At 47.8% G+C, this 27,564-nt stretch overlaps 2 protein-coding genes across 10 annotated transcripts; both read left to right on the forward strand.

Annotated features, from left to right (window-relative positions):
- The first annotated feature begins 305 nt into the window (after window positions 1-305).
- Window positions 306-2,927, forward strand: LOC140223560 (disease resistance protein RGA2-like). The gene is made up of 2 exons (XM_072295486.1): window positions 306-2,677; window positions 2,791-2,927. The coding sequence occupies exon 1, from the start codon at window positions 373-375 to the stop codon at window positions 1,792-1,794; it is 1,422 nt and encodes a 473-aa protein (XP_072151587.1). The 5' UTR covers window positions 306-372; the 3' UTR covers window positions 1,795-2,677; window positions 2,791-2,927.
- A 7,777-nt stretch (window positions 2,928-10,704) lies between these two features.
- LOC140223659 (uncharacterized) lies at window positions 10,705-13,925 on the forward strand. Of its 9 annotated transcripts, none has more exons than XR_011899022.1 (7): window positions 10,705-10,863; window positions 11,421-11,647; window positions 11,825-11,914; window positions 12,034-13,194; window positions 13,283-13,354; window positions 13,428-13,535; window positions 13,626-13,925. XR_011899022.1 is itself a non-coding variant. In XM_072295723.1 (5 exons), exons 1-5 carry the CDS (start codon window positions 10,804-10,806, stop codon window positions 13,679-13,681), a joined length of 507 nt encoding a protein of 168 aa, XP_072151824.1. In that variant the 5' UTR covers window positions 10,705-10,803; the 3' UTR covers window positions 13,682-13,925. The 9 variants fall into 9 exon arrangements, 1 of the variants encoding a protein (XP_072151824.1); XR_011899024.1 differs by lacking the exon at window positions 13,428-13,535 and having other exon boundaries at window positions 12,034-12,107; window positions 13,102-13,194; XR_011899026.1 differs by having other exon boundaries at window positions 12,034-12,107.
- The last annotated feature ends 13,639 nt before the right edge of the window (window positions 13,926-27,564 follow it).

Below are 27,564 nucleotides of genomic sequence, written 5' to 3' on the forward strand. Positions count from 1 at the left end.
CCCGGACTCCTCAGGTCCATCGGTCTAAGCCTACTCGCGTTCATCCTTCATCGCCCTTGGTCCATCGGTAACCTTTCGCTTGACCTTCACCGCACTCCGTCGACCGTCATGCCGCATCCTACACCTGCACATCACAAGCCAAGAGCAACATCAAACCAACACAACGTTGTCAATCACTCATCATCCAAGGGTGACCACGATTGGCCCTCAATTGCTCTATCTGTTATGGGGAAAGAATGTGTCACTATAGTTGGTAAGCCGAGCGTCAACAAACTGGTTATAAGTCAACAAAATCCGACCCGTCACCTCTTCTTAGGTGTTTGTCCATTGGAGAAAGAACTGGTTATAAGTCTATTGAAGAAACAAACTGCAATGCTCCATACGTTGTTTTTTCCAGATTATGGTGACCCCCTTGATATATCAAAGTACACTTCACTGCGAGCATTACACCTTCCAGCATTGATACAATTTTCGGGACAGGAACAGCTTACAAGAGACATACCACACCTAAGGTATCTTAATCTGTCGTCACATGAGTTCGAGAAACTTCCTGAAGGTATAAGCATTATGTATAATCTACAAACATTGGACCTCTCTCATTGCGTACACCTTCGTCAACTTCCAAAGGATATGAAATATATGGCAAACCTCCGACACTTGTATACCCATGGATGCAAATCATTGACGTGCATGCCTCCAGGACTTGGACAGATCACTTCTCTGCAGACTCTAACATATTTTATTATTGGTGATGGCTTGGGATGTAGTACTATCAGAGAACTTCAAAACTTAAACCTTGGTGGAGAGTTAGAGTTAAGTGGTCTGCAAAATGTAACAGAAGTGCTTGCAAAAGCAGCCAGTCTTGAAAAAAAAGAGAAACTCACACACTTATCTCTCAAGTGGAATGATGATGCCCGTGAGAAACCAGATTATTCTCATAATGAGGTGTTAGATGCCCTTAAACCTCATCACCGGCTAGAGATGCTAAGAATAAAGTCCTACAAAGGCACCAATTTACCGTCATGGATAACAGATCTTAGTCTGTTGCAGCACTTGACTGAGCTCCATCTGCTTGGTTGTACGCTGTGCGAGGAATTTCCTCAATTCTGCCATTTCAAAACCCTTGAAGTTCTGTATTTGGAAAAGTTGAACAAATTGCGAAGCCTATGCAGCCATACGGTGTCTACGCCATTTCCAGCACTGAAGCAACTCCGGTTACATGATTTGGAGAGCTTGGAGAGATGGGTCGCAACAGAAGGAAAAGAAGATGAATTAACCTTTCCTGTACTTGAGGAGGTTGATATAAAAAACTGTCCAAAGTTGACTAGCCTACCTGAAGCACCAAAACTCATGTTTGTAAGGCTGGATGAAACTCCGGTTACTAATAAGCCTTGGGAATCATCACAGAAACTGGAACTATCTTTGGGTGGCACAGAAGCCGCACCTCGATCACAACTGAGAATATCTGGCAGCAACCTTTTCTTCATATCAAAACTGGAAATGGTTTGGAAATGGTTTGAACATCTTGTAGATTTCAGAATTAAAAACTGTGATGTGCACATGTCTTCAATTTCTAAGCTATTAGTGCTGCGTGTCCGTGACACAGAAGCACTGCCTCAGATAGATTATAATTGGGATTCATCACAGAAACTGAAACTATCTTTGGGTGGCACAGAAGCCGCACCTCTGTCACAACTGAGCATATCTGGCTGCAACTTTTTCTTCGTATCAAGCCAGTCACAGCTAACACCTGGGGTCTGGAAATGGTTTAGACCTGTTCGCTTCAGCTTATAAGCCGGCTGAAAAGCTGAAACGACTGATTTGTTGTGAGAAGAAAACACTGTTTGGTCGCTGATAAGCCGGTTGAATAAGCTGAAGCGAACGTGCTCCAACATCTTGCAGATTTCACAATTAAAAACTGTGATGTGCTCATCTACTGGCCAGAAGAAGTGTTCCAAAGCTTGGTATCTTTGAAGAACTTGAAGATTAAGTCCTGCAACAAGCTAATAGGGCCCACACAAGCGGAAGGTGGCGAACCTACACAAACAACAGATCAAGTCCTGCCACATCTAAACAGTATAAGTATACGCAGTTGTGAAAGCATGGCACAGCTCTTCATTCTTTCCCCATCTATCAGCTCTATTGATATTCAGGAATGCCCTAAGCTTGAGTTCATATGGGGAAAGGAGGAGCATCTTGACACATATACATCGCTGGAACATTGCCGCGACCCTGCATCCACCACTGGTACCCTAGAGCAATCACAGTCTCCAATTATCCGTCATTCATGTCTCGTAAATCTAGAAATAAGAGGCTGTCATAGCCTGGTAACACTTCCAAATCTACCACCGTCCCTCAAACAGTTATGCATCTGCCGCTGTGAGAAGCTCTGCTCTGTGTCAGGAGACCTGTGTGCACTCGAGGAACTCCATATTTTTTACTGCAATAAGTTAAAGTCAGTCAATTCCTTGGGAGACCACCCATCATTAGAAACACTGTTTCTTTCTCGCTGCCGATGCCTTGCATCTTTAGGATGTGATGGTGGTCGTGGGAGTTACTCTGCTCTTCAGTGCCCAGCCATAGACATGAAGCAGTTTTACTAACGCTATCAAACAGCTGCTTGACAGCTTTGAAGATGAAGACGTATCACACGTTCATTTAAGCATCTCTGATGAAGGTACGACCTTTCACTTTCCTCTTATTCAATTTGTTTCCTTCAAATTTCCCTGCTTTGCATGCCCTCCTATTTCACTCATGTAACCCCACATGCATTTCATTTTTGCTGTGCAGACATGACCCATTTGTCCTTAAAAAGCATAAAGGAGGGCACTCACATGTACACACGACTGCCATCTGGAAGCTTCATTATTGCAAGCCTCGTCCTCACCATCGACCATCTGATCTTGTGCTTGTCGATGAGGCTGTCCAAACTCCAAAAGGTCATCCCATATCTTCCTGTGCTTGTCACATACGGTTTTAAAGGCAAAATCATATGAATGAATTACATATGCGCCAAGATCAAGTTTCACACATCAGCAACTTCTGTAAATACCATAGATAGTACCATAACATAAAGAGAGTATTAAATTTATTACATGGTCGAAAGTCTTTAATACGAATAACAAAACGAGTCTTTATTCTAGCAACGGAACTCCAACAATGACGACAACTCCACATGAGTTGACTGGTGGCACACGTACACCTAGAACTCCTCGAAGTATTGAAGGACCTCCTCAATGTTGATTTGGTCTGAGCAGCGATTTTAGCAAAGGTGAGTACACTTTATGGTCGGTACTCAGCAAGCGTGAAGAATGTGTAGTGTAAGGCTATTCAAGGATGGGCTATGGTTTAATAGCATTTCAGCATTTTAATTGGTTGGTCAAGTTTTATTAGCAACAACTAAGTATAAGTTTATACCACCCATGTTAAGCATGCACATAAATGAAAATAACAACAATAAATAACATCAATTTAATTCAACTTCCAACAAATTAATTATGTGAGGGTCCAGGCCCCCCAGCGATCTCGCCATAAATGCACCACGTCTCTGGCACGCAGAAAGGCGCCCGTGCCCCTCGACGTGACCCGCCACAAGTACCCAAGCGGAACACTGTAGCCACAACCGCACAGGCTACAATGGTCGCAGATCCCCCTGATTCGCAGCAGGGCACTCATGGCTTGCGCCGCCCGGAGCAGGGGGAAGTCGCGCCCCGTGCATCCGGCCATAGGGACGCGACGTTCGCCTTCCGCGGGCTGTCAGCAAGATGGCAGGACCAGCCGCCTCCCCCAACGGACACAGGTGCCACGACGAAACACCATCATCACGCCTGGCGGCGACAGCCGCCGAGGAGACCATCGACGGGACGCGACGGCGGCCGCCCTCCTCCGGCAGACGCGCCGGCAGGGGCCGAAGGCCGGCGAGGATGCCGGTAGCCTGGGGACTTGGTCCCTCTCCTTGTGTTTTATTTTACCTAGCTTTGTTTATCTCTTTTACTTCTCCTCACACCCGGTCTCTCCTGTAACCACGGTGGCCTCCTTGCGATATAAAAGGAGAACCGGGAGCCTGAGACGAGGGAGGCTTCCAAGCCAACAGAACACACTAATACCCACCTAGAGCATCAGTGCACACCCAAGAGACCTGGGACCAGCTCCCTCTCTCGCACTCCTGTAACCCCTACTACAGAACCCCGCGTGGGCAACACGAGCAGCTCCCGATACTGGACGTAGGTCATTCCCTTGCCCGAACCAGTCTAAACCCCGTGTCTCCCACGCCACCATCCGAAGCCTTACGCGCATAAAAGAAATTTACTAGTCTAAGTCTTGAGCCGCTAATCTTGACAATGACAGTTGGCGCGCCATGTAGGGGACCTTTGTGCGTACATCATCGGCTTCAGATGGCCAACCACGACGCTGGCTCCAACGACAGGAGTCACCACCCCTCGCACGAGTGCTTCATGGCCGACGTGCACTCCGAGGGATCCAACGACGACGGCGCTGAAGGGAAGCGGCGCGCTCCCCCACCGCACGCCGCAGCTACGACTGAGGCCCTTGCCAGGGTCCCGGTGTGGCCACGACAGCCGGAGGTGCGCACGACGCCCCACCAGGAGGACGAGCACCGCCGCAACGAGGGCGGGGCGAGTCATCGGGCCTGTGACGTCCAGCGGCGCATCTGCGGGGACGAGGATCATCCCCAACTCTTCGCACGCGCCAGCCAGAACGTCGCCGCCGCGGCAGCCCTCCTCCGACGACTTCCCGATCCGGCAACGCCCGAGGAGCGACAGGCCCGCCAGGAGGTACGCGACTTGCTTGAGTGTGCAGCAGTCCAGCAGGCAGAAAGCTCCGCGTCCCGGCATCGCACACACGGCGCCAGCAGGGTCACACCCTCTGTGCCTATCGAGAGGCGTGGAGGACCTGTCCATCAACCTTCCTCCCGTGAGGGAAACCAGGCCTCGCCCATTCGACGGACTCCACCACGCGCGGGTGACGGGGCTTCATCCGTCCACCGTCGCGTCGGCCCCATCCGCGACGCCCGTGATGCCTTGGATGCGCAGAGGCGCACCCGTGCGGACAGGGAGGATAGAGCCGACTGCGGCTACCGCATACACCGTGGTGGTCGCCACGACGGCGGAGAAAATCGGAGCCCCAGCCCCAGCCCAGCGGGGCCCAGGGCCTTCTCCACACGCATCCTGAACACGCCGTCCCCAGCGCGCTTCAGACAGCCCACCAATGTGGCCAAATACTTTGGGGAGAAAAACCCTGGGCCTTGGCTCAGCGACTACCGACTTGCCTGTCAGGCCGGTGGAGCGGATGACAACCTGTTCATCATTCGCAACCTCCCACTGTTCTTGGCCGACTCGGTGCGAGCCTGGCTGGAACACGTCCCGTCAGGTCGGATTCGTAACTAGAACGACCTGAAAGAAATCTTTGTAGGGAACTTCCAGGGCACATACATGCACCCCGGGAACTCCTGGGACCTCTGGAGCTGCCGCCAGGAGTCGGGTGAGACTCTCCGAGAGTACATCCGACGCTTCTCCAGAAACGCACCGAGCTCTCCAATGTCGCCGACGCCGACGTCATCGGGGCCTTCCTGGCAGGGACCTCCTGTAGGTCTCTGGTCCACGAACTGGGACGTGTAGGCCCACGGACCACCAAGGAGCTCCTCGACATCGCCACCGACTTTGCCTCGGGCGAGGAGGCCATCGGGGCGATATTCGATCGCTCCAAGGGCAAGGCAAAGAGGGAGAAGGATGCCGACGAAGGCGCCTCCACTCGCCAGAAGAAGAAAAAGGCCGCGGCGAAACCCCGAAGGCTGCGGAGGGACTCAAGCACGACGACGGATGACGACAATGATGATGAAGATGAGGATGATGATGAAGAAAGCTCTTCCGCTCTATAAGGAGTGCGCGGCAAACGAAATACGAGTCGACCGCATCTATTGCGACGTCAGGTACATCCCATCACCTCCGTCTTTCTCCGGAAACCGTACGCACGATCTCTTTTTAACCGCAAGGAACACCACACCTCCTACCCCACAAGCTCGACGTTTTCTACCGCTTCGACTCCCAGAGGTCATACGCACAACTTTCTCTGCAAGCGGACCAGGACCCGCTTCAGGTAAAAAAGGGATACAGAGCTGAAACGCTCTTACGGCCCATTACGGTCCAGGGGTTCGAAGGCTGGCCCTCTAGAGGGTTCGACAGCCGCCCCAGGACATTCCCCGAGCAAGGGGTGAGAAGGGATGGGTCCGCTAGCGGCCACCACCCAAGCGAGCGAAAGCCAAGGGCGTCCCGACCTCACGTTCGAGTCCGGGCTGGCGTCTAAGTTCATGGTTTTTTCCCGAAGAAAGGCAACGAGCCCCCGAATCCGATCGAACGGACTCGGGAATTATATGAACTGGCCAGCCGGAATCTGGAGTACGCCACCAGCTTGGCCCGAGCCGGACCCCCCCGAACGGGGACCGGGACTCCACTCGAACCGACCCGTTCGCAGCTCAACGAGCACCACGGTTCGTCCAATGAGGATAGCGTGGCACGGCTCACCCCCTCCGTCCCAGCGAACGGACGCTTGAGGGGAAACGACCAAAAGCCGATCTAGCCTCCCGATCGGTCCCTTGCAACGCGCGGGGGCTCGGGGGCTAGCATCGCAACCAATGACCACGCGTGTGGTCGCGATGTGAGGTCTCGAGGTGGGAGTGCCCTATGGAGCAATGAGGAGTCCTCCCGCGCCAAGTCATCCACAGGACACCTCGCCTGATCAAACTCCCCGACCAAACCGGACCAACAACACTCCTTATCCCTGACCAACTGCAGCTTGCAGGGCGAGCAGAGATCCTCGACGAGCGATGAAAACAGCCTCTGGAGGAGCATCCTTGCTCCACCACAGGCTCGGGGCTACTATTGGGGGGAAATATTAACGACCTCCTGATGCCCCCTAAAGCAGCAGTCATAAAGGCCCGGGCCCACCTGTGGTAATTACGATTACCGCCGACCCAGCAGAGGTAGAGAACATCCCACTCCGTCTCGCCCGACCCAGGGTCCAAGGGTCGGACAATCCCGACCCCTCGATGGCAGAACTCCGCCTCGCCCGACTTGCGGTCCCAGGGTCAGGAGCGCCCGACCCCTCGCCGCAAGGCTCCGCCTTGCCCGACCCCGAGCGTAGGGGGTCGGACTCATACGGGCCCACGGGACAAGTGTCCACCTCGGGCGCAGACCGGCGGACGAGGGCGCGGATCTTGTGGGCCCCCCAGCGATCTCACCATAAATGCACCGCGGCTCTGGCACGCAGAAAGGCGCCCGCTCCCCTCGACGTGACCCACCACAAGTACCCAAGCGGAACACTGTAGCTACGACCGCATAGGCTACAGTGGCTGCAGATCCCCCTGATTCGCAGCAGGGCACTCATGGCTTGCGCCGCTCGGAGCAGGGGGAAGTTGCGCCCGTCCTCGCGCCCCGCGCATCCGGTGATAGGGATGCGACGTCCGCCTTCCGCGGGCTGTCAGCAAGATGGCAGGACCAGCCGCCTCCCCCAACGGACACAGGTGCCACGACGAAACACCATCATCACGCCTGGCGGCGACAGCCGTCGAGGAGACCATCGACGGGACGCGACGGCGGCCGCCCTCCTCCGGCAGACGCGCCGGCAGGGGCCGAAGGCCGGCGAGGATGCCGGTAGCCTTGGACTTGGTCCCTCTCCTTGTGTTGTATTTTACCTAGCTTTGTTTATCTCTTTTACTTCTCCTCACACCCGGTCTCTCCTGTAACCACGGTGGCCTCCTTGCGATATAAAAGGAGAACCGGGAGCCTGAGACGAGGGAGGCTTCCAAGCCAACAGAACACACTCATACCCACCTAGAGCATCAGTGCACACCCAAGAGACCTGGGACCAGCTCCCTCTCTCGCACTCCTGTAACCCCTACTACAGAACCCCGCGTGGGCAACACGAGCAGCTCCCGATACTGGACGTAGGGCATTCCCTTGCCCGAACCAGTCTAAACCCCATGTCTCCCATGCCACCATCCGAAGCCTTACGCGCATAAAAGAAATTTACTGGTCTAAGTCTTGACCCGCTAATCTTGACAACGACACATTGGTTCATTAATACCACCATACCCAGTTTGAGCAACTAAGCAAGAACTATCCAACATCATGTAAACCCATGTTGATCAAGGTGTAGGGATAAAACTAGGCACACCTTAAATATTTATATACTTAAAGTGCATAGCATATGTGTATTGAACATGAAAGTAAAGGTTGCATAGGATCAAATTGTGATCAAGGGCATGACTTGCCTTCTTGAACTTGCTCTTGCTGCTCAAAGTCCTCAAAGCCTTGCCCTTTGAATCCCTCGAACTGCAATCCTTCTATGTGCATCAAGCAAGTACATACAAGCAAACAAAAGACTAAAATAACAAAACATTACATCAAGCAGTAGCAACAGAGCAAGACAAGACCATAAAACTAATCTATGCATCAACACGAACTCATAGACGCAAGAATCGCTTAAAATGGGTTTAAAATGTTAAAGATATGAGCTAAACAAGGTTCAGAAACTTAACTGCGAGAAAACTAAACTTTTAGGGACTAAACATAAAGAAACTACGGATTAAAACCTAATTAAATGTATAAATCGAAGGTTTAACACATAAAAGAGTACATCTACGATGGCAAGCGATATTTTATAAAACTAAAGGGCTAAAACAGAGAAAAAAAGATCCACATCTAATTACTTTTGGTATATAAGCTCTAATTAAAATTGTTGCGTTTAGACTTTTAAAAGTATCCGGTGGCACAATGGACCGGCGTCCATCCGTCCTGTGACCAGGCCTACTGGGCAACGCATTCTCCAGATGAATCATTGAGCCTGAATAACAAAGAGACAAGCCTCACCAATCACACAATTTTTAGCTAGACGCAATATTAACGGTACATGTAGTATTGCAGGGATATCAAACGTTATAAGGTACTTAAAAAAATTCTGTGGAAGATATCGGGGGCTCCTATGTATCTCGTGGAAGATAGATAGGGGCTATGAAACTTCCAACCCACCACCGCCCTATTAAGAGGATCTTTAGCAGTCTCCCTTTCCCCAATCCAACTACCATATTGGAAAAGTAGACAAGAAAATAGTGCTCATGCAGTCTCCCTTTACCTTTCCTTTTTCCCAATAATTACTGGGACGGCCCAATAATTCACTCCAACTCTCCCTAAATAAAGGATGAGTTGTGACTCTCCGAGTACGGTAAAAGGATGAGTTGTGACTCTCCGAGTACGGTAATTAAATTGGGATGAGATTATTGGGAGAGTGCAAATGCAACTCTCCCAACGGTGAATATTTATTGGGGACTACTGGAGATGCTCTAAGCTCCTCTCCCTTCTCTTCTTCCCCGGTGACCCACCCTCGCCATTTCCTTCGCCGTAAGGTGCTTAAAAAAATCTTGTAAGGTGCTTAAAAAAATCTTACCTTGCCCTTATCAAACGTTGTAAGGTGCTTAAAAAAATCTTGTGAAAGATAGATAGAATTTCCGGGGCTCCTATCTATCAACATAGGGCATCAAACTTCCAGCCCCACCACTGGCTCATTAAGAGGATCTCGAGCAATCTTTCGTTTCCCCAATCCAACTACTATATTGGAGGAGTAGATAAGAAAATAGTGCTCCAACAATCCCCCTTTACCTTGCCCTTTTCCCAATAATTATTGGGACAAACCAATAATTCACCCGAACTCTCCCTAAATAAAGGAGAGTTGAGACTCTCCCAATACGGTAATTGAATTGGGATGAGATTATTGGAAGAGTGCAAAAGCAACTTTCCCAATAACGGTGAAAGTGATATTAGGATATCCCTATTAACTAGTTATTGAGAATATTTATTGGTGGAGGGGGACTGCTGAAGATGCTCTAAGCTCCTCTCCTTCTCTTCTTCCCCGACAACCCCCACCCCCGTTGTTTCCTGCCACCCGCCCGGCGGCTGCCGCGACGCCCGCCCGCCATCCACCACCACCCTCTACCTCGCCCTGCCTAACCTGACGCCGCTCATGACCCCGACCGCCGGCCACCGCCCACCATGTGTCTAGCCTTATTCGGCCGGCGTGCTCCCGCGCCGCCTAGCCCCCGCCACCTTCCGAGCCGCCACCACCGTCGAGTTTGCCATCGTCGCCTCCTCCTCTTCTAAGGCTGGTGGCCATAAGAACCTCCAAAACTCGAACCCTAACCCTAAATACCGCCGGCCTCGACCACCGCCCGTGACCGGCATCGACCTTGCCACCCCTCCAGCAAGCTTCCTTCCCCCAACCTTGGATCCCGGCGGCGGCACGCATGCAAGATGAGGAAGGGAGGCGACGGGAGCAAAAAGGAAGGAAAAGAAGAACGTTTGGTCGGAAGCAGCTGCACGAATCTTTAAAGATTGGAACCCGGGAAATGGATAGGATTTGCGGTATTTCCGCGCAGCCACACGATGGTCCGTTTAGGCCCATTCAGGCTCAAATTGCGACCTGTAAAGGCCCATCACGGCGCGGCCGCCTCCAGCAAAAAAGGCCGGTAATTTTCTTACAAACACCACAGAACAACATGCAGCCGTATGATGGCCCGTTTAGGCCCATGCAGGCCTACCACACACAAATCGCGACCTGTGAAGGCCCATCACGGGCGCGGGCCGCCTCCAGCAAAAAAGGCCGAGCAATCCAGTTACCATCCAGCCAGATCAAGACCTCCTAGAAGAAAGAAGAGCTCGCGACGAAGCCGGCGAAAGCCCCCCAAACCCTCCTGTCCTCCCCCCCACCCCGACCTAGCAGCAGCGGCGCGACGAGATGGCCGACGACCCCACCGCCGCCGGCGGGAACCCCGTCGAGGACATCGCCCGCGCCGAGGTGAGCATCCCCGGCTTTCCCCACCCTCCTTGCTGCGGGGCGACCCGATCTGTGCCTGCGCCGGGCTCCCGCCCTCGTCTCGCGCCGGACTGCCTCCGCTCGGCTCGCAGAGGTGTCGCGTGGTGGTGTCTGGGCGGGGGGAATCCGGCCGGCGAGATGGGGTGTTTAGGTTTGGGCGTAGATGGGGTGGCCTGAATTGGTTGTGTCGTGTGGCCGTCTGCTGGGGAGAGTATGGGCGAGGCAGGGGTTTTGATTGTGCCCATAGATCCATAGCAGATTAGCAGTGGCCAGTGGTTCACTAGCAGGAGGTTTCAATTAGTTCGTTTTTCCGGCTTGTGATGTGCTGATTATATCACTGATGATGTTTTCCTGTTGAAACTGGACCTCAGGCCCAGCTCAACGGATTAAATCGCAGAGCTTTTATTTAAGCTATATATGGAACTCGAATTCAGATGAGGAAGTGCGATTCTGCTATTCAAAGACAGCTGCTTTTCTTTTTAGCCTAGTTTCTGTGCTGATAAGTGCAAGCTAAGATTGTGCTATACTCGTATCTGTAGGGTGACACGAATCCGCGTGAGGATGGCTTGTTGAAATCCAAGGACAGGGACAAAGATAGAGAAAAGGACAAGGACAGGGATCGTCGCAGGGACCGTGACAGGGATCGAGGGAGGGACAGGGATCGGGACAGGGATCGGGACAGAGACAGGGACCGGGACCGCCAGAGTAGGCATCACCGTGAAAGAAGGGACCGTCCTGATGATCACAGAGGCCGTGATTCTGAAAGGTATGTCTGTTAGCAATAACACTATGAAAACCTGTGTTGTGTGGTGTTTGCAACAGTGCCACTTCCGTTCTGGTGGATGCATCAGAAGTTATTCAATTGTATTCTTGACATGTCAGATTGTTAGTGTGAGGTTAACATGTATTTTTCTTGAACTCGTGTGTATGTAATAACAAGCAGGAGAAGAGATCGTGATAGAGATGGGCACCGCAGGAACCGTTCTCGCTCACGGTCTCGTTCAAGGGGCACAGATCGGTCGCGTTCAAGGAGGTATGACAGTGAAGATCCTAAATGATCCATTTAAGAGATTGAATCTATCTCTTTTTATATGTGAATCACTTCTCGCATGCAGTATTCACTAGTAATTGATACCAATTGTGCTGTTGCAGCAAACGAGTTAGTGGATTTGATGCGCCACCCCCACAAGCAATGAGTTCAACATTTCCAGTTATTCCAACCCCAAGTATGCTCTCATCACCTCAGTTAAAAATTTATATTTTCATCTTTGCAGTTGTCTAAATTAGTTGTAGTTGTGACTTGCTTCCCAACCCAACCATTCATTTTCATCATGATTTACTATACACTGCCATTACTATAGTTTCTGGCATATCACCATCCGATATTAATTTTGGATTTAGCATCAGTGAATACTGAATAATGTTGTCGCCACGAGTTGAAAAATGGTTGCAAGTCGCTGAAAATTTTGCCACAATTGATTTGCATTGTTATAAAACTGTTTTTCGTTGCAATAGCAAGGCTTATTGCCACTAAATTCAAAATAGTTGCAAGTCATAAACAGTATTGCCAGCAAGCACATTCAATCAGTAATTTAACATTCTAAATGTTTTACTTAGCTAGACCAACAGATCATGTTGCACATTAGTAACTTCTATCATGCAAGTCATTATGTTGCCATAGGATCTGTCACAATGTAATATTTTTCGTTGCAAAATGAATTCTTACCACCAAACATGTTTTCATGGCAATATAGTTTATTTCCACGAAAAAATGTGTTAACATAGGATCTATCACAACGTAACATATGCGTGACAATATATTTTATTGTCACCATGTTAGTCGTGGCCAAATACCATATTGCTACAATGTCTGTCCATTGCAACTACATATTATAGCAATGCCTACTTGCATGGCAATAATGCTAATGCCACGGCATCAATAGTTGCAATATTCTATAATGCAACGAACGAGTGTGTGGCAATTACCATAATATTGCTACAAACAAAAAAACCATTGCAATGTGCTATTGCAACGGAGATACTTGCAGCGGCTGCCAACCAACCTGACTTGGTTGCAGATGCTACCTATTGCAACTATTTTGGCCATATTGCCACGTTTTTTGTAATAGGCCAAAAATCTAGTAGTGGTAAGTATGTGTATACCATCTATTTTCATTTTGTTTTTCCTTACCTGATGTATCTGAACATTTACGTACGCAGTTTCGACTGGATCCTGGTTATAATTCAACCTGATAGAAGCCATGTCACTATCTTTGATTCCTTGAGGAGACCACCGAAGTATTACCAAGACATGCAAGACACGCTAGGCTTATAATAATTCTTGACCTTTATCTCTATGCAAAAGTTTGTACACTATATCATTCACTATTTTAATCCACAGAGCATGGATAGAATTCATCAAGGAACACAAAGGTCCATACAAGAAAACCTTGCATGAAAAACAGATTTCCCGGTACGTATGAAGTCTGCACATTTTGTACATTCTATAGCATGAATATTTCATAACTTGTTTTTCCCCACTGAAGTGCTTAAGACAAGAACCTGGGAATAATTTATGCGGCTACTATGTCTATGAGCATATGCACAGTTTTATGGGACCCATGACCTTAAAGATGATGCCGCATGAATTTAAAGTACATAAAATAAAACTATTAATATTTCATTATTTTCTACCTTCTTATATTTAATTGTTCATGTAAAATTCACACGTATCCAAATTACAGATGATGAATATTCAAGAAGGATTTTTGAGGAAGGAAAGAGTAGCAGCAATATGTGAAGGTCTCATTGGATTCCTGGTGGACGAGGTGGTAAATTCACAAGGAGAATTTTATTACAATGGAGGAAAATTAGATGCTCCGAGCAACACCTCGATGGGCAGATCATAGAGATATATAGTTTGATTTGTGTATGTAATACGTACGCTAAGATTTGTATATATATAGTATATGCTAAGAATTGTATATATATATACTAAGAATTGTATATATAGTAATTGTATAAATACTAGTATGATTCGTAAATACTAGTTTGATTTCATTATATATAAAAAGGCTCAACTACTAAAGGTTAACCAAAGGGACACGTACGTGATGCATGAAATTACAGGCGTCATGCATCCTAATTGAAGTGGCACGCGCATGAAATTTTGAGCAGACCTTTAGTCCCGGTTGGACTGAAGGGGCCTGTCCCGCGCCTAGCGTGGCAGCCCTTTTAGTCCCAGTTGGTTTTACCAACCGTGACTAAAGGGTGTCTTTAGTCCCGGTTCAGGGACCCGGGACAAAAGACCCCCCTTTTATATGGATTGCTTTATCCCGGATGGTTTTTTGGGAGATTTGCCCGCTGTTCCTCTTGAGTCATTGCCTCCCAACGTTCATGAGGAGTCACTTCAGACTTCTTTTAGTCCCAGTTTGGTTTTACCAACCGTGACTAAAGGGTGTCTTTAGTCCCGGTTCAGGGACCCGGGACAAAAGACCCCCCCTTTTATCTCGATTGCTTTATCTCGGATGGTTTTTCGGGAGATTTGCCCGCCGTTCCTCTTGAGTCATTGCCTCCCAGCGTTCATGAGGAGTCACTTCAGACTTTTTTGTTTTCTCCTTTCTCAGTCTTGTCTTGGGAGGCTGAGGTAGTGACCTCTTAACTGGTCTTGGCTTGGGAGGCGGAGGTCCCGGTGATGGTGATCTGAAAGGGGTACTGTTGTTATCGTCATCGCCGCTCCCACCACCAGGATGTGGTGGAGATGGAGACCTTGATCGAGAAGGAAGCGATGGTCCGGGTAGTGACGACGATCCTGGAGCAGGTTGTGGAGATTTTCAGTCATCTAAACTGCCGGCCCAACCAGTATCTGAGAAAGCACTCACCAATGGAGACGACGACTTATGTATCTTTAGACCAAGTTTCGTACACTGCTTTACATACCTCAAGATTCTTTTGACAACCTCCCAATGAACCATAGTAGGCGCATGAAGGAATTGACATACCTTATTGACAGAGAAGGCAATGTCTAGTCTTGTGAGAGTTAAATATTGCAAGGCTCCAACAATGCTTCTATATCTTTTAGCATCATTAGCACCCAATATGTTCCTTCATGCAGGTAAAATTTCTCACTAGTAGACAGGGGAGTGCTAACCGGCTTGCAATCTGCCATCCCAACTTTCTTCAACAAATTTGATGCATTTTTATCTTGAGTGAGCACAATCCCATCACATACCTTATTTACCTCAATGCCACGAAAATAGTGCAAATTACCAAGATCCTTGAGAGCAAATTCTTCCTTAAGATCATTGAGCAAGGCAGACGTAGCCTTTTCTGTTGAGCTTGCAACAATTATATCATCCACATAAACTAGCACAAACATAGTGATGCCTCCCTTTCTAAAATAAAACAATGATGTATCAGCCTTTGAAGCCTTGAACCTGAGTCTGATCAATATTTCACTAAGGCATGAATACCAAGCTCTTGGGGTTTGTTTGAGTCCATATAATGCCTTATCAAGCATGCACACATAACCTGGTCTTTCCAGATCTTCAAAACTACGAGGTTGATGCATAAACTTCTTCTTCAAAAAGCCCATGCAAGAAAGCGTTTTGCACATCAAGTTGCCGAAGTGTCCAGCCACAAGAGACAGCACAATGCGTATAATTGCAGTTTTAATAAGTGGACTGAAAGTATCTTCATAGTCAATACCATACCTTTTCTTTAAACTTTTGCTACAAGCCAAGCTTTGTATTTATCCAAGCTGCTATCAGATTTTCTTTTAATTTTATAAACTCATTTACACCCTATGATATTTCTTCCTTTTTGAGGCGGAACCAAATGCCATGTATTATGCCTCATCAAAGCTTCATATTTCAGAATTCATAGCATCTTTCCAATGTTTATTATGCAGGGTTTCATCAAGATCTTAAGGCTCACCAGTAGAAGTCAATAAGCCATACCTAATTGTACCATCTGTATACGTTTTATTTTTGCGGATTCCTCGTTGCAATCTGGTGACCGGTCTTGTAATTTCAGCAACCGGCACAGGAGAACCAGGACAACTAGGTGGATGCGGTGGCGCAGAAGAATCGGGTGACAGAATCTGCTCCGGAGTTTGGGATGCAAGTGCACGCGCAGCTTCTGGGTCTGCTGGCGATGTAGCGAAGCCCGACTCGCTCCCACCCGCGCGTGCGAGCAAATGTGGTGCGCTCCCACTACCCCACATACACGTGGTGTCCCCGGACTGGTCTGCTCCGGTGTGTGTGGGAGATAGCGGAGGCAGTGCTAATGGCAAGGCAGATGCGGGTGTTGGGATCGCCGCCGAATCCAGCTCGTGTTCCGTGCACCTCTAGCGCCAACATTTGATGCAGGAAACCACTGTTTGTCTGGAGGGCTGCAACCAAAATTTCCAGGAGTGCTAGAAGGCAGATTAGTTAGCTGATCTTCTGAACTATTGTCCCCAGTGCTAGCCATAGAATCAGGTGAAAGCAGTAGAATTTCAGATCCCAATCTAGCTCCTGCATTGGGATGTAAGGTAGCGAAAGGAAAAACATTTTCATCGAATGTAAAATCCCTAGAGATGTAAGCATGTCCAGACGAGACATCTAAACACTTGAAACCTTTATGGAGAACATTGTAACCATGGAAGACGCACTGTTTAGACGCATTGTAACCTTTATGGACGAAGATTAGGCCAACATGCGCAGCCAAAGGTGCGTAAGGCAGAATAATCTGGTTTTTGATGAAATAAGTGCTATAAAGGTGTGGTATGATTGATGACCTTGCTAGGGAGCCGATTAATAAGGTATGTGGCAGCTAAGAACACTTCATCCCAAAATTTCAGGGGCATAGCGGCGCGGGAAAGAAGAGCTAGGCCGACTTCAATAATGTGTCGATGCTTTCGCTCGGGTAGAGCATTTTGTTGGTGCGCATGGGGGCAAGAAACAAGGTGAGAGACACCAATCTTAGTGAAGAACAAATTAAGTTTATGATATTCTCCACCCCAATCTTTTTGCATAGCTTTTATTTTGCGATCAAACAACCTTTCTACTAGGTTTTGAAAATCATGTAATTTCTAGAAGACTTCTGATTTGTACTTAATGAGATAGATCCAAGTAAATTTGCTATAATCATCAATAAAACTAACATAGTAATGTTTTCTACCAACAGACCACAAACATCTGAGAACACAAGATCTAGAGGAGCACTAGATTTACTTATGGATTCCGGATAAGGAAGTTGGTGCACTCTAGCTTGCTGACATGCATTGCACACATACTCACGATTGGACTCAAGGGTACACGGGAGACAATTACTGCTAATGATGTGATGAACTATAGTAGAAGATGGATGCCCCAAGTGTTCATGCCACCGGGATAGGGACAGCTTGCTAGCAGTGAAGGTGTGCTTGACTGAAGGTGGCGACGGAAGAGGGTACAGTCCCCATTGACAACGACCCTTAAGAAGAGTTTTCTTGGTTTCTTGATCCTTTAACCAAAAAGAAATTGGGGTGGAACTCCATGAAGGCAGAATTATCGGATGTAAAGCAATGAACGGATACAAGATTTTTCTTAGCTTTGGGAACATGTAATATGTTGTTTAGGTGAAGATTACAGCTAGGGGTAACAATAGTAGAATGACCAACATGACTAATTTCCATACTTGCACCACTGGCAGTGTGGATTTGATCGGCGCCGTTGTACTTCTCACGGGTTGACAGCTTCTCTAACTCGCTGGTGATGTGGTCAGTGGCACCGATGTTAGTATACCCATTGGTGTCGACCCCATATGAACTGGTGACTGCTGCCATATGCTTCTCTTCTGGGACATAGTCTTCATCAAATCTATGCCAACATTCAGCGGCAGTGTGTCCTTTCTTGAGGCACACTTGGCAGGAGGGACGACTGTCGCGCTTGATGTAGCCATAGCCGCTACCTTATCCTCTTGTTGCCACCATTGCCACGACCGCACCCACCATTGTTAGGGGCACCCGCGACCATGGCCAAGCATAGCACCACGACAACGGCTGTTGTCGCGGCCTCCTCCACGCTCGGCCATGTTGAGTGAGCTTTGCTCTCCTCTGCGAACCAGATCCAATCTGGTCTCGAAGGTGAGGAGTTGTGAATACAGCTCGTCCACCATGACAGGTTCCACCCTCGCAACAAGGGCAAAAACTAGTGACTCGAACTCAGGGCTCAATCTGGTGAGAATATATTCGACGAGCTCGTCGTCGCTGATAGGACGGCTTGCTACCGCCCTGTCATCGCTGTAGCCTTTCATCTTGGCAAAATAATCAGCAACAGATGAATTCCCCTTCTTGGTATTGGGAGAGTGCAATGCGCATATTGACTGCACGAGCCCGAGTTTGTGAGGCAAACATCGCCTCAATGGACCTCCATGCTTTTGCCGCTATCTTGAACTGGGCGACGGACGTCATAATGTCCCTAGACAGGGAAGAGAAGAGGAAGGGGAGAATCTGCTGATCCCGGGCCTCCCACTCTTCAAACTCCGGGTTCGCGACTTTGTTTCCTTCCTTGTCAACGATCTCCGCCATGGGTTGCTTCGCCGCTCCAGTGAGATGGTCTTCCAATCTTGCATCATGCATGGCAGAGCACACTTGAGCTTTCCAGATGGCATAATATGCCTTGGTCAACTTCTCAGTGACGGCGTTACAAGTAAAAGAATTAGAAGGCTTATAATGGTTCTCCGGGATGGGGTCCTTGGAGAAGGCCACCACTTTTTTCAGCATTCGCTTGGAGGTGCAGACGTGCTCGCCTTTAGGCACTGCTCCTCATTGTGGTGGCGCTTGATGCGGATGAAGTGGCCTGCCAGCAGCGCCAGGATCGCCGCGCTAGCAGGTGTTGGAGGTATGCCCTAGAGGCAATTATAGAGATGATGATATTCCATTTGTATCCATGATTTATATATTGTGTTCATTGAATATCCATTAAAGGCTACTTGAATTGATTTGCAATTATGTGAATTGTATGTGAAACTCTTTACTTGTATGGTTATTCTAAAGTTGTCCCTAGTCGGAGTTCATGTGAGGACACACATGAATATTAGACTAGCACATGTATTAGTTGATGACTATGTTTCACAAGTCATGGACATGGAGATGTTGAACTAATAATGTGGACACATGTGGAGACATGTGCTAGGACTGACCCAACACGAGAAGTAGTTCTCTCTTTAAACAACATATACGCTTTGTCCTTAGACCTGAGATTGTCGCATGTATTATAGATGTGGATCGACCTACTTAGGGGCTATCAAACGCTACGCCGTAACAGGGTAGTTATAAAGGTAGCTTTCGGGTTTGTCAAGAAGCATGCTATGAGACATGGTCAATCAAGATGGGATTTGCCCCTCTCTGATTGAGAGTGATATCTCTGGGCCCCTCGAGTGATCGGATCCGAAAATGCATGGCCATGCTACGTACGGTTAAGAGTTAACCTACAAAGGGATTTCGAATCACAGGATCGAGAAAAAGCGGTCGGCTTGAAGCTAGACCAAATATCGTGAGGCAAAGGGAATAGCATGTATATTATGTTGTGATGGTTTGTCTGATATGATCTTCGTGTGCGTATAGGAGTTGGCACGTCTTGCTAGAGGCCGCTACCGACTATTGGGCCGAGTAGGAGTACTCGGGCCATGTCTATACGTATCCGAACCCATAGGGTCACACACTTAAGGGGCTGGAAGCCCAATTCGGATCTGATCCGAGTTGGATTAGGTTTAGAAGTACTAATGGGCCTCGGACCCAGAGGCCCGTCAGGAACCTCTATAAATAGAGGGGTGGGGGCGCCCTAGGGTTTACACACTTCTTTTGGCGAAACACACCTGCCGCGCCTCCCACGCCCTCGCCTGTTGCAACTCGCGGATCTAGCAGTCCGGCTTGCGACGCTTCCTCCCTGCACGTGTGGATACCTTGGAGGTGTTGCGCCTGCAGCACTTGGACGAGCCGCCGACGAGCCGCCGACGAGCCACGACGAGCCGACGACGAGCCGCGGCACCGGGGGCGATCTTGCTGCACGTGGACGAGCTGCTGAGGAGCTGCTGGACGTTGACGTGATCGACTGCGTACGACTACGTTGATCGACTACGTGATCGTCTTCACTGCATCGACGCATATCTACATCTTCCGCACCAGTAGTGCGTCGAGTGGTAATCCCGTGATCCTTATACGGCAGTTCTTCCTGGTTTTACGCGGTAGAAATTTTGATTTGCGCTAGTGTAGCCTACCTCATATCCCAACAGTGGTATCAAGAGCCTTAGCTGCTTAGTTTTGGATTTGGGATGTGTGCATATGGAGATATGCGAGTTTTTCCGTTTGATCTATGTCCTGTTTTCGTGCCCTTGCTGCAATGGTAGTGTAACGACATACTCCTACCGGTCGGTTTCCGTCATCGGAGTTAAGTGATACACGTAAATCCAGTTGCAGTGAGCGAAGATCAATATGATTGGTCGAATCGAAATCGAGGGTCATACGCCAGGCGCATTAGATGTGCAATAGTAGTAGATGAGATTTACTGCCGGGGTCGGGATTTTTTCCGTATGCGTATGCTTCGGTAAAACAGCCGTAACTTTTCGGTACGATCTCGGATCGAGGCGAATTGTATATGAAAATTGATCTACAGAAAAAGTTACACATGATTACGATTGACTTTGTCGGTTTCGGCGAAATTAGATTTCCCAAATTCGGCCTCTAAGATGGAGTTTTGGGCCTCTGAAGTTTGGAACGTTAGAACGCCTAACTCTGTTTTGCAGGATGTATGTATCTTGTGATCAGTATGGCCCCTTTGTGTATGTGATGCATGTGTGTAACTCATTCGTGACCTGCGTGTCGCGCGTACGGCAACACGGCAGGAGCCATATGTGTTGTCACTTTATTGTATTTAATGGTCTGCGTACCAATCTGTGATGATCCAAGCAACTATGTAATCTTCATTACTAGCTTCTTTACTAGCTATTAGGCGTAATAGCATGTTCTAGTTCTTGGAGGACTCATCACCAGGAGGATGGCGCACATGGAACATGGAGATGGAGATCCCCATGGTGAACAGGTTCTATGGAGATGGAGATCACCATATGAAAACGGGCCATACTGTGTCACAACTGTGTGAATGCTATTCTGTTTATGTTTTACTTTCTGCATGCTGTGATGTTAGAAGTAGAACGATCCCGCACAAAGTTTAAGTTAGTATGCCCTTCCAACTAAAACTTGCACCGTCCCATGTCTTGTACAATTAGTGGTGGGTCTATGAAATTAGGGTGCCACTAGTTTTCCTTGACTAGACGGGTTTGTGTCGGACACTTACGCGCATAAGGGTTGGTTTGCTTAACAAGGTTATCTTAACGGTTAAGGACCTTGGGGCATAAAGGTTGGGCGCCGAGACATAGAGATGTCACCCAACAACAGGAGTCATATGTGATATGATTAGCAAAAGTTGCTTACCGATCTACCTTGTTTGCTAGCAGTGATGCTAAAGCTCACTAGTGGACTTGTTAGTTGTGGATCCTGAATCACTAAGTTTCAACAGAGGGATATTGATTTTAGTGGGAGTAGATTCTGTTAAAATAGTTTAATGTGATTTGCCCTATCATGGATACGTTTGTCTTAGTGTATTTTGCATTATTTTGTTGTAGATTAAATGGCACCTAGCAGCACCGTTTGCTTTGCGTTCGGTCCTTGAGAAGGACAAGTTGAATGGAACAAATTACTCGGATTGGATCCGTAACTTGAGAATTGTTCTCAGGGCTGAGAAAAAGGAAGATGTTCTAGACAACCCACTACCATAAGAACCTGCTGATGATGCACCCGCTGCTGCTAAGAATGCTTACAAGAAAGCATGCGATGCTAACCTCGAAGTAAGCTGCCTTATGCTTGCTTGCATGGAACCCGAGCTGCAGATGCAGTTCGAAACAAACCATGAGGCGCACGATATGATCGTGGCGCTTAGAGACATGTTCCAAACACAGGCCAGGACTGAAAGGTTCAATGTGTCTAAGGCCTTTGTTGAGAGCAAGCTAGCAGAAGGCGCAGCAGTAGGACCACACGTAATCAAGATGGTTGGTTACACTCAACGGTTGGAGAAGCTAGGCTTCCCACTGGGCCAAGAGTTGGCCACTGATTTCATTCTTTCATCTCTTCCGCCTAGCTTTGGGAACTTCATCTCGAACTACCATATGCATGGGACGGAGAAGGGTTTGAATGAGCTGTGTGGCATGCTTAAAACAGCAGAGGCTGACATCAAGAAAAGCGCTAGTACCAGCCATGTGATGGCTATACAGAATAAGCCTAGCTTTAAGAAGAAGGGCAAGGCTGGAACGTCCAAGCCAAACCCAGCGCCCAAGGTTAAAGCTGGACCTGGACCTGCTCCAGACAAGGAGTGCTTTTACTGTCATGAACTTGGTCACTGGAAGAGAAACTGCAAGCAGTACCTAGCTTTCTTGAAGAATGGCGGAAGTAAGAGTACTTCTACCTCAGGTACGCTTGTTGTTAATGTTATAGACAACATTTTTCTCGCTGATACAATTATTAATTCTTGGGTATTTGATACCGGATCGGTTGTTCATATTTGCAATTCGATGCAGGGAATGATAAGAAGTAGAAGCGTGGAAAGAGGAGAAGTTGATTTCCGCGTGGGCAATAATGCAAGAGTTGCTGCGTTGACCGTCGGGACGATGCAACTCCACCTCCCGTCAGGATTTATTATGGAGTTGAATAATTGTTATTTCGTTCCTAGTTTAAGTCGAAACATTTTGTCTCCTTCATGTTTGATGAAGGATGGTTATTCATTTGCGAGTGAAAACAATGGTTGTGTGATCTCTAAGAATGATATGTTTATGACTTTTGCACCCATTGTGAATGGATTATTTGTTTTAAATCTTGATGGTTCACCTGTCTGTAACGTAAGTGCTAAAAGGCCTCGGCCTAATGATTTGAGTCCTACCTACTTGTGGCATTGTCGTTTGGGTCATATAAGTGAAAAGCGCATGAAGAAGCTCCATTCTGATGGACTTCTAACTTCGTTTGATTTTGAATCATACGAGACATGTGAGGCTTGCTTGCTAGGCAAGATGACCAAGACGCCTTTCACAGGATTTCCTGAGAGTGCAGTAGACTTGTTGGAACTCGTACATAGTGATGTATGCGGATCAATGAGCACGACGGCTAGAGGAGGATTCCAATACTTCATAACTTTCACTGATGATTTTAGTAGATATGGCTATGTCTACTTGATGAGGCACAAGTCTGAAACCTTTGAAAAGTTCAAGGAATTTCAGAATGAAGTTGAAAATCAGCGTGGCAAGAAAATTAAGGCCTTACGATCTGATCGTGGAGGCGAGTATTTGAGCCACGAGTTTAGCAATCATCTAAAGAGTTGCGGAATTGTTCCACAACTTACGCCGCCTGGAACACCTCAGAGAAACGGTGTGTCCGAGCGACGTAATTGAACTTTGTTAGACATGGTTCGATCAATGATGAGCCAGTCGGACCTACCGTTGTCATTTTGGGGATACGCTCTAGAAACAGCAGCTTTCACACTTAATAGGGTACCATCTAAATCCATAGTTAAGACACCATATGAGATATGGACTGGAAAGGTTCCTAATTTGTCTTTTCTAAAGATTTGGGGATGTGAAGTGTTTGTCAAGCGACTTCAGTCGGACAAGATCACACCCAAGTCGGATAAGTGCATTTTCGTGGGATATCCAAAGGAAACTTTGGGATATTATTTCTACAACCGATCAGAAGGCAAAGTGTTTGTCGCTCGGAACGGGGTTTTCCTAGAGAAAGAGTTTCTCAAAGGAGAAAAGAGTGGAAAGACAGTGCATCTTGAAGAAGTTCAAGATGAGCCGATCGGGCAAGAATCAATGAGTGATGCTAACGTAGCAGAACAAGTTGAGATACCCATGGCAAGAGAAGCACCGCCACAACCACGAAGGTCAGCAAGGCTCCGCGAAATACGGGAAATATTATCGTTGGACAATGATGAGCCTGCGACATATGCAGAAGCAATGATGGACCCAGACTCCGAAAAATGGCAGAGTGCCATGCAATCCGAAATAGAGTCCATGGGAGACAATCAAGTTTGGAACTTGGTTGACCCGCCTGATGGTGTTAAAGCCATAGAGTGCAAGTGGATCTATAAGAAGAAAAAGGACATGGATGGAAATGTTCACATCTATAAAGCACGACTTGTCGCAAAAGGTTTTCGACAAGTTCAAGGAGTTGACTACGACGAGACCTTCTCGCCCGTAGTGATGCTTAAGTCCATTCGGATTATTCTAGCTATAGCTGCATATTTCGATTATGAGATATGGCAGATGGATGTCAAGACAGCTTTCCTGAATGGAAACCTAGCTGAGGACGTGTATATGATACAGCCCGAGGGTTTTGTCGATCCGAAAAATGCTGGAAAGGTATGCAAGCTTCAGAGATCCATTTATGGATTGAAGCAAGCATCTAGGAGTTGGAACATTCGTTTTGATGAAGTGGTCAAAGGGTTTGACTTCACCAAGAACGAAGAAGAGTCTTGTGTTTACAAGAAGGTTAGTGGGAGCTCTGTAGTATTTCTAATCTTATATGTGGATGACATATTACTGATTGGAAATAACATTCCTATGCTTGAGTCCGTAAAGACTTCACTGAAAAATAGTTTTTCGATGAAGGACTTAGGGGAAGCGGCATATATTCTGGGCATTAAGATCTATAGAGATAGATCGAGAAGGCTTATAGGTTTAAGCCAAGATACTTACATTGACAAAGTGTTGAAGCGGTTCAGCATGGAAGAGGCAAAGAAAGGGTTCTTGCCTATGTCACATGGCATACATCTCAGCAAGACTCAGTGTCCTTCGACTGCTGATGAGCGGGATCGCATGAGTAGAGTGCCATATGCCTCGGCTATTGGATCTATCATGTATGCAATGATAAGTACTCGCCCAGATATTTCATATGCGTTGAGTATGGCAAGCAGACACCAATCTGATCCAGGTGAGAGTCACTGGACAGTGGTGAAAAACATTCTTAAGTACTTGAGAAGGACTAAAGATATGTTCCTCGTCTATGGAGGTGAGGAGGAGCTCGTTGTAACAGGTTACACCGATGCTAGTTTCCAAACCGACAGAGATGATTCAAAGTCACAATCAGGATTTGTGTTCACGCTAAATGGTGCTGCTGTTAGTTGGAAGAGTTCCAAGCAGGAGACGGTGGCCGATTCTACGACAGAAGCCGAGTACATCGCGGCTTCGGAAGCCGCGAAGGAAGGTGTTTGGATAAGGAATTTCCTCATTGAGCTTGGTGTGTTCCCGAATGCGTCCAGCCCATTGAATCTCTATAGTGATAACAATGGGGCAATTGCGCAAGCAAAGGAGCCAAGGAACCACCAGAAGAACAAACACGTAATGCGGCGATTTCATCTCATTCGAGACTTCGTTAACCGGGGTGAGATCAAGATATGCAAAATACACACGGATCTGAACATTTCTGATCCGTTGACAAAACCACTCCCGCAGGCTAAGCATGATGCGCATGTTAGAGCTATGGGTATTAGGTACCTTCTAGATTGACTCTAGTGCAAGTGGGAGACTGTTGGAGGTATGCCCTAGAGGCAATCATAGAGATGATGATATTCCATTTGTATCCATGATTTATTATTGTGTTCATTGAATATCCATTAAAGGCTACTTGAATTGATTTGCAATTATGTGAATTGTATGTGAAACTCTTTACTTGTATGGTTATTCTAAAGTTGTCCCTAGTCGGAGTTCATGTGAGGACACACATGAATATTAGACTAGCACATGTATTAGTTGATGACTATGTTTCACAAGTCATGGACATGGAGATGTTGAACTAATAATGTGGACACATGTGGAGACATGTGCTAGGACTGACCCAACACGAGAAGTAGTTCTCTCTTTAAACAACATATACGCTTTGTCCTTAGACCTAAGATTGTCGCATGTATTATAGATGTGGATCGACCTACTTAGGGGCTATCAAACGCTACGCCGTAACAGGGTAGTTATAAAGGTAGCTTTCGGGTTTGTCAAGAAGCATGCTATGAGACATGGTCAATCAAGATGGGATTTGCCCCTCTCTGATTGAGAGTGATATCTCTGGGCCCCTCGAGTGATCGGATCCGAAAATGCATGGCCATGCTACGTACGATTAAGAGTTAACCTACAAAGGGATTTCGAATCACAGGATCGAGAAAGAGTGGTCGGCTTGAAGCTAGACCAAATATCGTGAGGCAAAGGGAATAGCATGTATATTATGTTGTGATGGTTCGTCTGATATGATCTTCGTGTGCGTATAGGAGTTGGCACGTCTTGCTAGAGGCCGCTACCGACTATTGGGCCGAGTAGGAGTACTCGGGCCATGTCTATACGTATCCGAACCCATAGGGTCACACACTTAAGGGGCTGGAAGCCCAATTCGGATCTGATCCGAGTTGGATTAGGTTTAGAAGTACTAATGGGCCTCGGACCCAGAGGCCCGTCAGGAACCTCTATAAATAGAGGGGTGGGGGCGCCCTAGGGTTTACACACTTCTTTTGGCGAAACACACCTGCCGCGCCTCCCACGCCCTCGCCTGTTGCAACTCGCGGATCTAGCAGTCCGGCTTGCGACGCTTCCTCCCTGCACGTGTGGATACCTTGGAGGTGTTGCGCCTGCAGCACTTGGACGAGCCGCCGACGAGCCGCCGACGAGCCACGACGAGCCGACGACGAGCCGCGGCACCGGGGGCGATCTTGCTGCACGTGGACGAGCTGCTGAGGAGCTGCTGGACGTTGACGTGATCGACTGCGTACGACTACGTTGATCGACTACGTGATCGTCTTCACTGCATCGACGCATATCTACATCTTCCGCACCAGTAGTGCGTCGAGTGGTAATCCCGTGATCCTTATATGGCAGTTCTTCCTGGTTTTACGCGGTAGAAATTTTGATTTGCGCTAGTGTAGCCTACCTCGTATCCCAACAGCAGGGGCCACCACGCGTCTACCATCGCCTCGGGAGCTTGCGTGAAGTCAGGGCTGCACGGATCAGATTTGGCCAAATCCCCACCAGCTGCTGGGATGCATGAGGAAATTGTGTGCCGAGAAGAAGCGGGAGCACTGGTGGAGAACTCACTTTTAGTCCCAGTCGGTAGAGAGCAAATCTCCTGAAAAATCATCTGGAATAAAATAATCGAGACAAAAGGGGTACAAACCGGGACTAAATGGTTTTGCAAAAAACAAAGAAATCATCACAAGTCACAAGGCACGTGATTTTTCACATGAAATATGCATGTGCACGGTCCGTGGGATTCGAACCCATGACCTCAAGCCTCACGCGTAGCTTCCTTGCCATCGCACCTACACAGCACATCTGACTATATAGGGGATGCAATCCTTTTATATTAACTCGTGGGGAAGCTTTTTATCCTGGTTGGAAACACCAACCGGGATTAAAGACCACCTTTTATCCCGGTTGGTGTTACCAACTGGGATAAAAGGGGTTGAGGGTTTTACTCCTTTTTTAGCCACCCGTGGGGGACCGTTTTATCCCGGTTGGAAACACCAACCGGGATTAAAGACCCCTTTTATCCCGGTTGGTAACACCAACCGGAATAAAAAGGATCGAGGGCTTAAGTCCTTTTTCAGCCACCCATGGGGATTCTTTTATCCTGGT

Source organism: Setaria viridis, chromosome 8 (assembly GCF_005286985.2).
Source record: "Setaria viridis chromosome 8, Setaria_viridis_v4.0, whole genome shotgun sequence".
In the NCBI taxonomy this organism is placed as follows: domain Eukaryota; kingdom Viridiplantae; phylum Streptophyta; class Magnoliopsida; order Poales; family Poaceae; genus Setaria; species Setaria viridis.